General features: G+C 38.2%; 1 protein-coding gene across 2 annotated transcripts in view; it reads left to right on the top strand.

The window, feature by feature from the left end:
- Nucleotides 1–17,826, top strand: part of Klhl3 (kelch like family member 3) — a 107,129-nt gene that overhangs the window by 2,851 nt on the left and 86,452 nt on the right. For both annotated transcript variants that reach the window (XM_015488591.2, XM_048792275.1), the window contains exon 2: nucleotides 13,597–13,716. In XM_015488591.2, coding sequence (XP_015344077.2) covers nucleotides 13,704–13,716 — 13 coding nt within the window. In that variant the 5' untranslated portion in view covers nucleotides 13,597–13,703. The remainder of the gene's footprint in view (nucleotides 1–13,596; nucleotides 13,717–17,826) is intronic.

Below are 17,826 nucleotides of genomic sequence, written 5' to 3'. Positions count from 1 at the left end.
TATCTCACCACAGGTAATTGATCTCATGGAATGTTTTGAGGTAGGGGGAGTGCGGAGGGAAATAACCTTGTTTTGTAAGTACCCTGGAAACTGAGTCTACAGAGCTTGAATGACTGGACTAGGATCACATGTCCAACCTCCAGGGACTGGATCCTGAATCTTGCCCTTGTTCCACATTTAACCTGAAGCTTAATTTGGGCTGCTTTTAAGCATAAACAATTTTCAATCAAGAGATTTCTAATGAATAGTAATTTTCTTTCTTGGCCATGAGGGCATGAAATTACCTTCTACCTTGAAAGGCTGTTAATTAAAAGCATAGGCTTTGGAGACATAGACCTTGTAGTGAAACTTCTTTATAATCGGTATGATCTTGAGTGTGTCACATTTTTACAGAATTAATTATTTTTGTTGTTTTTAGATACACATGACAGTAGAGTGTATTTTGACATTATACATACATGGGAGTATAATTTATTCTAATTAGGATCCCATTCTTGTGGTTGTATACACTAGGTTTCCCTGCTGATGTATTCATATATGAACATAGGAAATTTATGCCTGATTTACAGAATTAACTTGTATTTTCTGTGTAAATGGAGTAATAACAGTATCTATACTTCATGGAGTTGTTGTGGATATTAAATATTAAAGTCTGTGCAAAATACCTAGTAAATGTTTCTGGCACTGAATAAATACTCAGTAAAATTTAGTTGTTGTTATCATTGGTGACCAACTATTGCTGTTTTATCTTATGACTTGCTGCTGGGATACTAACAAGGGCATATTTTAGGGTTAGTTGTTGTTATCATTGGTGACCAACTATTGCTGTGTTTTATCCTATGACTTGCTGCTGGGATACTAACAAGGGCATATTTTAGGGTTTTCTTATATGTATCATCTGAAACAAATTATGTGGGACCATTCTCATGGGAAAGCTAGGGAGAGCTTAGCAGGCCATCATCTTTTTATATAAACTATCTCCTCATAGTAAGATATCTCCTGTAGTTTGGCATTTCCTCTTTTTTAGGTTTCACCAAGATCTACCTTAACCTTCCCTTTTATAGACACCTTATCTAGAAGCCTTAGTGGTTTGGAATCCTGACCTGGATATTCCCCTTTTCAGGCCAAGATCTTAAGAAGAACTTGTGAATTGGTGCTTACTTTTGCTGCATTCCCCAAGCTCTCTAGCTCTCTCCTGGACGTTCTGATGCTAAATATTTCCCAGCTTCCTTCTTGGGAGAATCACTGTGGCTTGATCAGTCACAGGAAAGTGACTTTGTCTTTTGTTTTGCAAAGGAAAAGGATCTCTGACTCTTAACTACTACAGTGATAAATCATGCCTGTGTTGGTGTGTGTGTAGAGGAGATAGAATTGAAAATGGCACTTGCCCTTGCTATTGGGATTTATTTCAGTTCTAGAAATCAACCTTGTGGGTGGATTAAAACAAATTTCCCACTTACATGATTGCAGTTAGATTCATAGAGGCAGAAAGTAATATGCTTGTCAGAGACTGAAGAAGGGGAGGAATGGGTATTGTTTAATGGGTATGGTGTTTCACTTTGGAAAGATGAAAAAGTTTTAGAGTTGAATAGTGGTAATGGTTTTATGACAATGTGAATGTAATTAATGCTATTATATAGTGAAAAATGATTTGTAAATTTTATGTTAAGTGTATTTTACCACTCACATACCTGCACAGTTTTAGGGACAGACTCTGAAAGACCTGTAAGAGTTTCAGAGAACCACAACTTTTGGAAGAAGCAATTTGAAAGAGGAAATCAGTTGTCCATTTTTCTTAAAATTGTGCTCATTTTCTTCATCGGAAGCATTGTGATGCTCCAACTTGATAGTGGCACCATGTACCCAGGCTTGTGCCATGAATTTTTATCAGGTGTCCTCAGAGGACAGTTCTTCATGGCTGGTTCCTACCAGGGAGAGCCTACCCCTGGACCACAGGGAGCTTCTGAGCTGAAGAAGGTACTTGTCTATTTATCCTTGATCCAAGAAAAACAAAATAAATAATATATTTGGAGGAGACATGACTTTGAAAGTCAGTGCTCCCTAAATGCTGAGTTCTGCAATGCCTGTAGAACTCTGGCAAGACCCAGGGAAGAGCAAGTGTTGAGCAACTTTTTCTATTCCCACTGGCAAGTCACTTAATGTCTCTTTACCCCTCCCACTTTTAAAAGTCACAAGTAGAAACTTTTGTAGAAATTTTTGGGCATGACTGCTTTCTGAAGCAGATGTCCGTACATTTCAATGATAATCGGAACCAAATTTTCCATTTTGAAAATACTTTTTTTTGGTAAAATATGGTTTTCAACTGTAAAAACAGAGAAACCTGTTGGCTGTTGAGAATTTTTCTTGCTAAGTTTTAGATTGTTAGGACAGACCCAGACAAGAAATTTTGTGTAATTTTCTAAAGCAAGTGCTCTACCTTATGAAATTTGCTGTTATAGAATTGACCTAATTTTTTTTCAATATCTGGATAAACCCTAAAACTAGATTAAAATGAATAGACCATTAATAAACTATATAAAAAATAACTCAAACATACTTTGTCCTAAGATTTTTTTTTTCTTGTTAAATAAGTTCAGTGGCTCTCAGGTTAGAAATCTGTAGCTTTTCATAATTGATGAGAATTTTCAGATTCTCAGCACAACGTTCCTGGATGTTTCTTTTTAACTTGTGAAAATATATTTTGTATTTTCTATACAAGAGCTCACCTTTCCCATTCAAGCCAAAAAAAACTTGGCTTCCAAGATATCACATAAACGAGGGATATTTTTATTTAGTCTTTCTCTCTTGTTTAGTTCTTTCTGTCTAAACTCAAGTGTTTTGCTAGTGTTTCATAGTCCTTTTCATTTTTATTTTGATTTGGGGTCTTGCTAATTTGCTCATCCTGTCTTCCAACCTGCAATCCTCCTGTTTTATCCTCTTGAGTCTCTGGGATTACTACAGAAGTGTGCCACCATGCCTGGCTTTCTCTTAGTTTTGAAGAAAGCAGTCATGAACAGGGCCTTTAGGAATGTGATTAGTCACATACCTGTTTGTGAGCTTGTTTATGAAAGAGGACATTATAGGAAGGGCAGCAGCTGCTGGTCAGCTTTCATGAATCATATTGGTTTGTGTGAAGCCCCAAGTATGGAAATTCTAAGTTCAAAGCAGTTGATAACATTGATTGGCTTCAGTACACTCTGTAATTACTCACAATCAGTCGAGTAAAATAGGGCTCTATCATAGGTCCCAGAAGATTTTTAAATTTTTTTTTTTTTTTTTTTTAATTTGGCCTATTTTGGCCACACAGGAAGGAACTCCAGGAGTGAGACACAAGGGATTGCATTCCCCTTGGACTGATGGTCTATGGGCTTTATCCTAAGTCAGTGAGCATTGTTATTAAGAGCTTAGGCCCTGGGGTCAGATAGACATGGATTTGAATGTCAGTTCTTCATTTTCTAGTTATATGGGACTTTTGGACAAACTTTATGTCAGTGCTTCAGGAGATCATAATAACTACCTCATAGGATTGTTCTAAAGATAAAATGAGAAAATGGAGGTAAAGTACTTTAATATATTGTCCACTACTGTGATTAACAGTTACCTGGGAACTGTAACTTACTGATACAAGTCTTCTGTATCCATGTGGGCTTGTATTTCATAGCGTCAGGCTAATGCAGAACCAGGGTATCTCTGCTGAAAGATTATGACAGGTATAGGGCTCTGTGGTAGCATCTGCATAAATGGTATTTCCTGATGGCAAGCCTGCCCATCCAGTCCTGGATCCTGCTGGCTGGATATCTTCAAGTGCCAGGTCCTTCATTAACCAAGAAGCTGAAATTTAAATTTGATCACTTTGGTATTGAACTTTAGGGTTAGGATACTTTTTTTGTGGAGTGTGTGGGTGGTACCAGGGATTGAACTCAGGGGCACTCAACCATTGAGCCACATCCCTAGCCCTATTTTGTATTCTATTTAGAGACAGGGTCTCACTGAGTTGCTTAGCACCACACCACGCCGCTGTTGCTAAGGCTGGCTTTGAACTTAAAATTCTCCTGCCTCAGCTTCCCTAGGCTCTGGGATTACAGGCGTGTTCCACTGTTCCCACCTAGGGCTAGGATACTTATAGAAATACAGTTTTCCTAGAGTTCCATGGATTCAGGAATTCTATTTGTTGTTAATTTTTTTTAATATTTATTTTTTAGTTATAGTTGGACATGATACCTCTATTTTATTTCTTGATTTTTATGTGGTGGTGAGGATCAAACCCAGGGTCTCATACATACTAGGTGAGCACTCTACCACTGAGCCACAACCCCAGCCCATTTTGTTGTTAATTTTAAAATTTGTTCTTTTTAGATACACATGACAATAGAGTGTATTTTGACTTATACATACATGTAGTCTAACTTCCCATTCTTGTGGTTGTACATGATGTTGAGTTACACTGGCCATGCATTCATATGTGAACACAGGAAAGTTATGTCTGATTCACTCTATCTTTTCCTATCCCCAGTTCCCATCCCTTCCCTTCATTCACCTTTGACTAATCTAATGAACTTCTATTCTTCTCTCCCCACTTATTGTGTGTTAGCACCCACATATCAGAGAGAACATTCAGCCTTTGGTTTTTTTTGGGTTGGCTTATTTCATTTAACACGATAGTTTCCAGTTCCATCAATTTACCAGCAAATGTCATAGTTGTGTTGTTCTTTGTGGCTGAGTAATATTCCATTTTGTATATATACCACATTTTCTTTATCCATTCATCTATTGAAGGGCATCTAGTTTGGTTCCATAGCTTAGCTATTGTGAATTGAGCTGCTATAAACATTGACATGGCTGCATCACTTTAGTATGCTGATTTTAAGTCCTTTGGATATATGTCAAAGAGTAGGATAACTGTTTCAAATGGTGGTTCCATTTCAAGTTTTCTGGGGAATATCCATACTGCTTTCTAGTGTGGTTACACCAATTTGCAGTCCCACCAGCAATGGATGAGTGTGCCTTTTTCCTCACATCCTCTCCAACATTTATCATTACTTGTAACTTGATAATTACCATTCTGACTAGAGTGAGATGAAATCTTAGTGTAGTTTTAATTTACATTTCTCTAATTGCAAGTGATATTGAACATTCTTTTCATATATTTGTTGACCAGTAGTATTTCTTTTTGTGTAAAGTGTCTGTTCAGTTTCTTTGCCCATTTATTGATTGGGTTGTTTGTTTTTTTGGTGTTAAGTTTTTTGAGTTTTTCATATATCTTTTTTTTAAAGAGAGAGAGAGAAGAGAGAGAGAGATAATTTTTAAATATTTATTTTTCAGTTTTTGGTGGACACAACATCTTTTTTATTTTATTTTTATGTGGTGCTGAGGATTGAACCAAGCGCCCTGCGCATGCCAGGCGAGCGTGTTACTGCTTGAGCCACATCCCCAGCCCTCATATATTTTGTTTTGATAGTGTCCCATTGCTGTCCAAACCTGAAGAAGCAGAGTCATGCTGATGACATCATGAGAACCTGAAGTATGACAGTCAGCATGTCCGTTTACTAATTTTTAGTGAAAACTATTACTGGTGACATATTCCTGAGGGCCTGCTACCACTTTCTCTCTAAAGGAGAACGGTTGGGGAGGCCCAATTGGCTAAAAACTGAGTTATGGACCTGAGTTATGGCATTTGAGTATTTATAGGCTCTAAGCTCCACAAATAGGATCTCATCTGAGGCTGAATGAAAAGCTGATATCCCATGATTAAATCACTTTTCTTCCTAGGTAGTGTGAGATGGGCTGGACCTAAGGTTTTCTGATTCTTAATTTTTTAAAAAATATTTTTTAAATGTTGATAGACCTATATTTTATTCGTTTATTTTTATGTGGTGCTGAGAATCAAACCCAGTGCCTCCTACATGCTAGGCGAGCATTCTACCACCGAGCCACATCCCCAACCCATGATTGTTAGTTTTTGATTATTCCTTTCTAAAGCACCCATTCTTTGCTGAGGGTTTTTTTTTTTTTAAGTCATAGATGGACATAATACTTTATTTATTTTTGTGTGGTGCTGCGGATCGAACCCAGAGCCTCACACATGCTAGGCAAGCACTCTACCACTGAGCCCCACCACAACCCCAGCACCTATTGAGGAATTCTAATGTATCTAGCATAGTCTTAATTTTGTTCAGCACCATTCTGCCCTCTTTACTCTGTCTCATCTCTAGCTTGAATATAATGTTCTGGGCCACTGTCAGCCCATGATTTCCAAACTTTGTTTGCATCTCTTAAAGACTTTCATAGGAAAATAATCCATAGCCTTTTTCAGAATTTCTCAGATTCTTCTTTCCTCCCCTCCCCATATTCTCTCACTCTAGATGCTCTGGAGCTCCTCATTTGTTAGATCCCCTAGTCACCTGCATAGTCAGCCTGCTTGGAGAATCTTCAGTCCCCTGTCTATCTGGCTTGATTTTTAGTGTCATTTTCACTCATTGCCTGGATTTTCCTCAGGGGGCGGAAAAAAAAAAGAGCCTAACAACTGATATAGTAAGCCAAAATTCTTTTCTGTTCTCCTCTTTAGTCAGTGCTGGCTTCCTATCTCCTCACTTCCTCCTGGTTTTGTATCACAATTGCAGGGAACTGGATTATATAATCTGCTCCCCACTATGGTGAGGGAAGTTGAGGGAGAAAAAGTCATAATTATCTAATGAGGAGAAATGAGGAAAGATGCAGTAGTCAGTAGTTATACCTCATTTACTTATCCATCTATTAATTTACTCCATAGTCATTATTGAGTACCTATCGTGTGCTCAATGCTAAGAATACAGGGAACTAAGACACCATCGTAGTTCTCATGGAACCCAGAGTCTCAGAGTTAAACTTGGCAAAGGGTTATGGAATTTTGTAACTGCTATTAAATATAGCCATTATTAAAAATCAAATTATGTAACAAATTATATTAGAAACAAATATAATAAATACTCACAACTCATTACTTCCTATTTATTTCAATGTTATACCTTTGAGAGAATGTCTATCATATCTTATATAAGCAATATTATATATTCATTTGGCAGCAACACACATCTCTTTCCAAATCCCATGTTCAGTGACATCATTTGGAATCTGCCATAGTGGGAGTATTTATACCATGGAAATTGACAAATGTTATAAATCAGAGATCACTTTCCCCTAACCAACTGTTAAACATTTACCAGCACACACTGTGAGGGGGAGAGAGGCAAGTAAGAGGTGTTTTCAGTACAATAGAGGGAAGCACAGAGTACTGTGGGAACACAGAAGAAGGGAAACGAATCTCGTGGGTGGAGGAGGATGATAGGGAAGGCTTCCAGGAGGAGGTTTGAGGGACTGGTAGGAACTAACTAACTAGATCCAGGGAAGGAAAGGTGGGGATAGAACATTCTCTAGGCAGACAAAACTTCAGGCAGAAGAACCTAGCATATTTAGGTAATTTTAAGCATTTTAGTACTGCAGTAAGGAGACTGCCTTGGGGCAGTGATAGGATTATTTTCTCAGATTCATTTATTTAAAAATTTTTTGATTGGTTCTTTTTAGTCATACATGACACTGTAATTTATTTTGACATAATTATAGAAACATGGAATCGAATTTGTTCTAATTCAATCCCCAGTACTTGCATTTCTCTTCCTCCCAACCCCTGTTCTCTTCCCTCCACTCTATTGATCTTTCTGCTATTTACTTAGTAGTTGTTGTTTTTTAGTGAGTTAGTATCTTGCCAGATTCATTCTGAAGGTAATGAGAGATCAGCAAGATACTTCACATAAGAATGCCTCAATCATATCGGCATTCTGGAAAGATCCTTCTGGATTTGAGGGAAATAAGTGGTGAGATTTGTACCATGAGAGGGAAATAAGTGGTGAGATTTGTACCATGAGAGGTGGTTATTGAATTGATCCAGTCAAGAGATTATACTAGCCTGTACTGTGGTTGTGGTGTTAATGACTGTGAAAAGGGAATGGGGTACAGAAAAGACATAACACTGATAGAATTGGTGGCTGTTTGTGAGGGACATGTATAAGAAAGAACTACCAAGGATAACAGCCTGGTTTCTATCTTGGATGGTGAATCGGTAGTTGGTTGTGCCTCTGAGATCAAGAATAGAGAAGAAAGAATTGGCTTGAGAGAGGGTGGGGAACATTGATTTTGGATGTATTGAAGGAAATGGCAAAGACCATCAATTGTGGATATGTATGAGTTACTTATCTAACCTCTAAGTGAAGTTAAGTAAGACATTGGGTATGTGGATATGAAATTTAGAGGGTAGGGAAGGTGGGTTTGCTATGAGAAGGGCACTGATATTTAGACCTCACATATGTATATTTTAGAGCTTATATATTTTTATTTTTAACTTTTATAATCACTATTTTATGTATATTTATAGTTTAGTTCTGAAGGCCAACTGTACTTAATTGTTGGCAGTGGTTGGGTCACACTATCTATTCAAGTGAAGGGTTTTCAGGTCAGAACTCATTGATGACAAAAACGTAATGAGGGTCCACTGTTGGTGTGGCCCTATGCCAGGCAGGCTGAGTTGTACAAAGAATCCTCACACACATGGTCCTCGCCCTCCAGGTATGTTGAATCTATTGTGAGGGAAATAAGTGGTGAGATTTGTACCATGAAAAAGGAGTCAAACACAGGGCAGTATTCTGTATGCTAGTTGAGTTATAGACTAGAAATACTATTAAGAATTTAGGGAAGGAAGAGATCACTTCAGACTGAAGTGTTCATAAGGCATCCTAGAGGAGGCAAGACTTAACTGTTCCTTGGAGAACAGGTGTTTAGGTTATGACACAGGGAGATCCAGGAAATATTTTTGCAATGGATTGTTTGTCTGCTTGATACATAATAGATTCTTAGTAAATATTTGAGTAAGTAAGGCAAAGCTGATGTGCAGTTCTGTTTTAGGGGGCCTTGCATACTATGCAGGAATTATGACTTTATCCTGCAGGCTGATGAATTTTCAGCTTTTTATTTGTAGAGTCCTTTTGAAGGATATCTTACATAGACACTGATATATAAAACAAATAGTTCTGATGGAACCTCCAGCACATAATCCTCATGCCCACTGTGAAGAGATCTGTGGACAGTGAGGATCTGAAAGACATGATCCCAGTGGCCTTTTAGAAGATCCATTTGGCAATGGTGTGCAGGAAGCACTTGAAGAGAGGGCATCTGGAATGGGGAAGAGCAGGTGGGAAGCCACTATAGTTGTCTAAGCCTGGAAAGAAAAGAAGCAGAAAGCCCAGGAAGAAAGGTCCAGGGCCAGCTTTGTCTATCCTTATGGCTATGAGTCTCGACCATTTAACATGTATGATTTCCTAAATGGGGTCAATAGGTATTTGAGAGATTGGGAGATTATCTGAACCTCCTTTCCACACTCTATTTCTGTGGGCTGTTGATAGGTTGTTGGCCTTTTTACCAGTTGGGCTAGGGGAATAATTCACTTAAGTGAGTTCACCATGGCACCAGCGTTAGTTCAAACGAGTATGTTTTTGAGGAACAGGTCATTGTGTGGAATTGATTAAATTATTCAGCCAGATACTTAGTGGTTTTACAAAGTTGACTAGTTTGGTATGTTCTGATTCTGCTGTAGCTTGTCTAGAAAATGGCTTAGATGATCATTTCTTCATGTTTCTATAGGAAGGAGTGAGGAGTTTTCCTGGTCCATACTTTCTCACTACATCTATGACTGACGACAAACTTGAATGCTAACTATGTTCAACTAGAATGTTTCTGGAACTTTGGACATTGGGGTGTAGGTGAAGTCTCTTTTGTTCAGCAACCAGAGCTTCAAGTCTTGAGAGGAGCATAGATAAATTGATATGGAGGGAATTTTGTAGGTAGCATACCTCTTGTCAGATCATGAGATGCTAAAGACTGAATCACCTCAGTTGATCTAGATGGAGATTCTTGGAGGCTGGTGTGATTTTAATGGGGCTGGAGTTAGTGTTTGCTTTGGAGAATTCAACCACTATGTGTTTGTAGTAAGGATGTTTACTGATAAATACTTTTTTGTCATAAAGCATCTTGTGGCTGAGTCTTCCCAGAGAATTTCATGAATGTGAGTAGAGTGAAAAGTAAAGTCCAAGGTCTTGGACTTGGACAAGAGGTTGGTAATATAACTCAGTGTGGTCTGTGTTTTGCAGTGACGAGAGTGGATCTACCCGCTTATTTGGGATCAAGAACTGAGAATGCTGGGGATTGGGCCTTGATAGATGATGGACAATCTATTGCAACTAAGTCAAGATCTGCTATGAGTTGAGGGAGAAAAGGTTGGGGAGGAAATGTAGAATCTAGCAACTCTGTTTCTGGGCATGTCCTAGGCTGAGGCGTGTGTGTGTGTGTGTGTGTGTGTGTGTGCGCGCGCGCGCACATTTATGTACATGCATCTACTCTATTGCTCGTGTGTGTGTGTGTGTGGGGGTATAAGCTGTGGAGGAAATAGTTTGAGGATGTTTGTATTATCTTGTGTGAGATTCTTAACATCTCAGATCCCTCAGACACTCTCTTTAACATTGTGTTCCTCTTCAAGGTCAATGAGTTGCCAAGAAACTTATACCTTCTAGAAACCAGGGATCCAGAACTCTTCAGCCTTCCTGTGTCTTCACAGAGTTGCAGAGCAGGAGAAGAAAAAGGCCTTGGGTTCCTTCTGATGTCCTTTTGCATCAAGGGTGGAAAGGAGTTTGGATGGATTGGGGAAACTGATGTCCTTTGCCTGGGCAACCCTATGGTCATCAGCAAGACACTGCTTTTTCAGGGAGGCCATAGTGTGAATTGAATTTTGTTGGACTTTAATCCTCTGACAATAGGCAATCAATGTTTAGCAATGTTGGTAAATACAACATTGTATTAATGGGGATTTATACTGTTATTGGACCATTCTGGAAGGCTGGAAAGTACAAAGAGCAACAAAAGGAATAATGAGCTTTCCTGTTCATTAACCACAATGGAGATTATTCTCAGTACTTCCAAAGTGGCCCTACTTGCTCTACACCTCTTCCACATTTGTAAAGTGGAGTTAATATTTTCTGAATTCTAATCTTTTTCATTTCCTGTCAAAACCTTTCAGTGGTTCCTTGATCCATACCAAATTTTGTTTATTCATCTTTGCTTTTAAGTCTCTCTATAGTTTGGAGACAATATTTGTAGTGAATATTTATGCCAGGAATGCAAGTACAGTTTAGTATTAGCAAGTATTTGTTATCTACCACATTGAAAGATTAAAGGAAAAAAACTCACATCATCATCTTATTAGATAAATAAAACCATTGGGTAAAATCCAGTATATTGTTGTTATTTAAAAAAAATCCTTACTAAAAGTAGAAGGGGATTTTCTTAATATGATAAGGAGCATCTATGAAAATCATGTAACAAACATATATAGTGGGAAAACACAACAGGCATCTTTAAAATAATGAATATTGCAAGAATACTATCATCTTTTCTATTTGACATTGTGTGGACACAATGAATATGTCCACACAATGTCTATTTGAAATAGACATTGTGTGGACACAATGAATATCACAATGAATATCACAAAAGAATATCACATGAAATTAGGACTTAAATATCAAGGGCAAATGTTCAACTTTTAGTGGAAAACAAATTATCTTTCTGGCTTTGGAATAAGGAAGGACACTAACTCTAAAATAAATTAGGTGTGTAGGATTTTTTTTATATGAAGTTTTTCATCTTTGCTGGGTGCTTCCTCTCTGATCACATTTTCTGGCTTGAGATTTTCCTTACCTGCATAAGCAGGTAGTAATCTTTCTTGTATATCTCTCAATATTTATCTTCCTCTGCTCAGCTAATTTCCTTGTACCCAGAATCCAAACAGTTCCTAGTTCAGATATCTATGGCTTATATTTACATGCTGAACTGAGGTAGGGATGGAAGCCAGAGGAGGAGTCTGTTATGGTCAGACAAGCTGTGGTTTGATATGCTGCTTATAGTTGAATCTCAGTGTGAGATCTGTGTAGGCTTCTGGAACATTCTCTTAATTATAACAGCTCCTTTGTCTATTCATTTGGCAAGGACAGGGAGTAAGGATGGACAGAGGTCCGCTAGGGCAAGTCAAAGGAGGCTACAGTGTCCTAGAGTTGGCATAAACTGTGGGTCCCCAAGTCTATACAAGCCGAGGAGGTTCTGTTTTCGTACTAGCAAAATAAAGCTTAGCTTGTTTGAAACATAGCTCCAAGGTAAGTCTGGGGCCTTGGAGCCAAATAATTTCACCTGTTTGGAGAGAATATCCTTTCCTTGCCCATTCTTTTGGTGGTTCTTCCAACCTCTACCCTGCCATCCCACCCCATGAAGTTAACAGATAATTCAAGATAGTTGGATAATTATCTGGTTTCCCATAGGGATTTGAGTGTTTTGTCTCTTGCTTTTAGTAGAGAGGGTGTTGAGATTATGGGTGAGTCTTGCTGGTCCCTACCTGCTCACTTGCTCAGTTAGCCTACCCAGATGTCCTTTCTTTTCACATCAATTATAGTCCCTTGTCTCTCTATAGGATTATGGTTTCTTAGAAACTTAAACTATTGTGCCACTATTCTCCATACCATAGCCAATGTGATATTTCTAAAGCACAAGTTCATTCATCTGTTCATGTTTCCCACTTCTCTGAAACACTTTGATGTCTTCTCATCGTTTTGGAAAGAGATCCAAACTCCCCAGTCTTCTTGATACTCTTCCTGTGCTCTCCAGTTTTACTGAACTGCCTATGCTTTGAACACACTTTGCTCCTTTTCTCCTTTAGGTCTTTATGCATACTATTTCCTGTCTGACTTCCTTTTTACCTGGCTAATTTCTGCTCTTCCTCCAAATCTTTTCTTTTAGAAATTTTCTCTCAATCTGGCATCACCGGGATAGTTTCTCAATTGGATCATGATACTTAAAATGTGATGTTTGAATGTTTACTTGGCTTTCTGCTCCATTGGACTTGGCTGTTTGAATGGCTTTGGGACAGCAGATATTGTGCTTTATTTGTTTGCTTTCCTTAAACTTAAATATGGAACTTGACACATAGTTGCCTCCATTAAATATTTTAATATTTAATAAAATATTAAATATTTTAATACTTGTACCCTTTTTTTTTCTTTTTTGCAATACTGGGAGTTGAACCTGGAACCTCCTGCAAGCTAGGCAAGCGTTCTACCATTGAGCTACATCCTCATTCTGTCTGCAGTAAAATATTCAATTAATATTAATTTGTTAATTAAAGTATTAATTAACAAATATTCCAGTGTAGTGAGTGATAGAGTGCTTAGTCTCCCTCCAGTTTGGGAAGGGAGGTTGGGGACAGCATGAGGATCTTTCACCAAGTCACTCCGAATTTGTGGAAGAAGCAGAGCTAGAACCTGACTTTTTTCATTGGAATGCACTTTGTAATGCAAGATCCTGCAGAAATGCTGCGCAGTGTATTTCCTTTTCTGTTGGTCTGTGATGAGGAGAATATCCTGACAGAGATGTCCCTGGTGGGTGGGCAAATGCACAGATTTATGGCAGTCCCATGAATGGGTTTACTAATGTGTTCTCTTTCCCCTCCCTCTTCCTTCCTGTTTACAGTGTCAAGCCAAACTCCCAGCCACAGATACAAGCTGGGGATGATGAGAAGAACCAGAGGACAGTCACTGTCAACCCAGCCCACATGGGAAAGGCCTTCAAGGTTATGAATGAGCTTCGAAGGTACTTTTCCTATCTTGCCTGTGCCCTTTCAGAAGGAACTTGCAGGGAAGCTTTATCAGGGACCAAGAACAGAAGTCAGAACGCCACCACCTAGTGAATTATGACTCTTCCCCACCCACTCTCAGTCACTTGGCTTCCTTCCCCTTTTCAAATTCTGAGACAGAACAACTTTGCCAGAAAATCTCTTTCCTTTATATTTATTTAACACCTATCATTTTAGTGATTAATCACAGGGGAAAATTCCTTTGTAGTTAAAGCAGGTCTGTTCCTAAACTTGATTTCCAACTGAACCAGCTGCTTAAAAACCAATAATAGAACTGCGACACCTACACACAATTGCAAACTAAAGATTGTAGATATTATATATTTTCTTTTCGCCTCTCTTTCATGCCTCGGGTTGAGCTTAGCTTGGCAGGACAGCTACATGAATGGAAGAATACCTAGTTCCCTAAATGCAGTTTGACTCTGTAAAGAAAGAAATGACACACAAATGTACTCATCCTCATAGAACTAAATGGTGAGGGTCTGCAGGCTGTTGGGAAGGCCATGTGTGTTTGTGTGACAAGCTTGTTGCAATACAGGTTTAGGGCACTGAACATATTTTTCTTTATGAATTCTGCACATGCAATCTTCCTTACCAAAGAGCTCGGCAGCTTCCTTTGCCCACCTTTATTTACTGGATTCTTTATTGTATTATAAAGTGAAATTGTTTACCACCTTTTTTCTTTGTAGCTCTTGAGCTCCCAGCGGGCAGGGACAACTTCTGAGTAATTTTGATCTCTAGCACTTGGTACGTCATAATACCTTTGATTTTTTTTTTTTCCTTTCTTTTTTTTTTTAACCAAAGATGCCCAAAGGTACTGCCTAGGCCTTGGGATGGGTGGGTGGAAACAAAATCAGAAATGTAAATAGGTTAATAAAAATCATCTTTCTATAGTGTGACTGGTCTTATGAAGGAGGAATACAATAGGTGTCTGACAGGTGATAGATATGCAATAATTTGTTTCTTAAATAATGCAGAAGAAATAAGTATGTCGACTAACTTTGGAGAATACTTCTTAAAGAGAGATGATGCTTGAACTGAATGTGGAAGATTGAGTCAGCATTAAAGACATGAAGGATATTGGGGGTAGGGAGAAACCTTCTAGCCTGAGAAATGGCATATAGCCAAAGAAGTGTTGAGTGGGGCATGAGCTACTTTTAAAAGTTTGATTCTATGTTTGTTTCTTCATTTCTTCTTTTTGCACAGCCTAGTCTTTGGCATTAAAAAACAAGTTTAATTAAATTTGTCTTATGCTCTACTGCTCAATTTTTATTAGGCCTCCTGCCAGATTTCTTGGAAGCTTTGCCCCTAGCTGTCTTAGCCATAGGGCAGAGCTGATGTTCATGTCTATGGACTTGGTCTCTTGTCACTAAAGACTTTGTGTGTTGTTCTCTAGACACTATTTGAATCCCAACTTAGTTTTTTTGGGTATGACTTGTATCCTTTGTCTGATTTAAGAATCTACTTAAGAGTCTAGTTCTCTCATCAGGCCTTATTTTGCCTGGTGCAGCCAGCTCTGGTGACCATTGAAAGGGAGAGCAGAGGGAATAGATGTGCATAGAGGATTCTTCCTATCCCCACTTCCCATTACTAGCATCATTTCATTTTCTTCAGCAGCTTAAAAAAAAAAAAAGTCATCCTATGTCCTCTCTGCTTTTGTTACAAGTTACTAGCATTTGTATCTTTCCCAAGAGTAGGGCTTGACTTGGATTTAATCTCCCACAGTTCTGCGCTGCTTCTCTTTTGTATTATTCAACATTTGCCATAGTTTGTTCTGAGTAGTGTTTGTTTCCTCAGGATGCTCTGTGGGATAAAAGAGACCCATACCCAAATGAGTTTGAAAAAAGCTATTTACTACACCTCTCTGAGGTGCATAATGTATTTAGCATGTGCAATATACTTGTTTGAACATTTCCCACACATAATTGAGTGTTGTTAGGTAAAGACTGAGTATATTGTGAAATTTGTTTGGAAAATGCTGATCTAAACATAAAACATAGTCCTCTGCTGAAATTTAAGTAAATAATCTATTTTTCTTCTTTTTGATTAATCAAATGGACCACAGTCTGTATGTATTTGCCTAGGAAATTTTTAATTCAAATTTAGGCATGAATTTCACTTTCACTTTTTAAAATTAATTAATTAATTAATTTTTATAAAAGGAATGTATTTGTTTCAGAACATTTAGAAAATACAGATGAACAAAAAGTCTCTTACGGTTTTAATATTAGTGGTAACCATTGTTAACACTTTGGAGAATATTTTCTCTTTTTTTATATTTATTTTTTTAGTTTTAGGTGGACACAGTATCTTTATTTTACATTTATGTGGTGCTGAGGTTTGAACCCAGGGCATGCCAGGTGAGCACTGAACCACTGAGCCACAATCTCAGCCCCCTATTTTCTCTTTAAAATATGTCTAAACCTGATTTTTTTAATTCATGTAGCACTGTGTCAAATAGTCACTGTTTTATAACATTGAATGAATGATATTCTTTTTTTTGCTTTATTAAAAAAAAAAACAAAACAAAAACAGTTCCCAGTTGTGGGATGTCTAGGTTTTCCCCATTCCATATATAAAAAATATCTTCAGTGGTTATCTTTGTAGCAGTATAATGTAGTGGTCACATAGACTTTGGTTTTAAATCTTGGCTCTAGTGCTGACTAACTGTGCAACCCTGGGCAAGTTAATTAATCTCCCTGGTCTTACTTTTGTTACCCGTAAAAGAAGGCTAATAATAGTACCAGTCTTGCTGGGTTGTTAAGAGGATTTATGAATAAAGTACTTAGAACAGTGATAGCACATTTATTACTATTGCTAAATATTTGTGCACATTCACGGTTATTTCTATGGAATTAATTCTTAGAAGTAGAATTGCCAATTTCCATGGTCTATAGTGTAATACTAACTGTTCCTTAGATGTTGCTGTGAGGCCCTGGCACACAGTGAATATTGTGTGTCAGCTATCTGATGATGATGATGAGGAGGAGGTAAACACTCTACTAGGTGGCTGGAATATGACAGTAGGTAAGAGAACCGAAGTCTTTCCCTCTATGGAGCTTTTGTTCTCATGGTGTTCAAAAGGCTGTATCAAATTCCAAGATATTTAAATGATAGTCTTCTAAAAACTGTAGTGAAATAGGCAGAAAGGGGACCTGGATGGATACTTGATTGATCTGGGTGACTTTAATGGGAAATGGAGAGAGGGTGGGCATACTTTGTTTAGAAGAAGGCCTGGGTTAAAGCATTTTGCCATGAAGGATTAAGCTAATGAAATGTTATATGATATTCCAGGGATCTGGGGTTATTTTTTTGTGTTGTTTTCACATTCCCCTCTCTTAATTTTATGCTATATTAGCTCAAGCACACTTTTTTTTTTGCAATTTATGAATCACACAATTCATGAGTTTCCTATTATTTTTTACTGCCATGGTAGAGAAAGGGCTGTTGGCATGGTAACCACCCAGCTTTCTCTCCCTTTAGCACTAAATTGCTCTGCTCTAGTCAAACCACAGTGCCTCTGGGCAGCAGAGTCCTAGTGACTCTTTGGCCCCTGACTTACCATCCAGCCAGTAGTGGGGATGTGGTCCTTTCGAATGGCATACCCCGACTGGTCCTGAAAAGAAGGAAGCAGGAAGGACAAAGCAACCAATGAGTATTTAGAATCCACAGTGTTTCCTATTTCGACTCAACAGGCCTCCCCACTCCCTCACTCTGGCAGGGGATTGAACCCGGGTCTTGGCACATATTAAGCATTTGCTCTACCACTAGCTTCATACTATCCCCTTTACAATTTTAACCTCTCATTTCAACATTGGAAACAGTTCTCAGTCCTCATTTTTTTTTTTTTTAATTTGGATGCCCTGACATTATGCCTTTATTGCCAGCAACGAACCATCTAAACACATTGCTTTCTGTTTTTCTTTTAGTGACAGCTTTATAAAGATAGAATTAACATGCCATACAGTTCACCTATTTAAGGTATACAGTTTAATCACTTTGAATTTTTAGTGTTATACAACCATAGTCAATTTTAGAATATTTTTGTTGCCCCCCCCCCCCCCCCC

The sequence above is a fragment of the Marmota marmota genome, unplaced genomic scaffold (assembly GCF_001458135.2).
Source record: "Marmota marmota marmota unplaced genomic scaffold, marMar, whole genome shotgun sequence".
NCBI lineage: Eukaryota > Metazoa > Chordata > Mammalia > Rodentia > Sciuridae > Marmota > Marmota marmota.
This window is presented reverse-complemented; position numbering and strand designations above follow the sequence as displayed.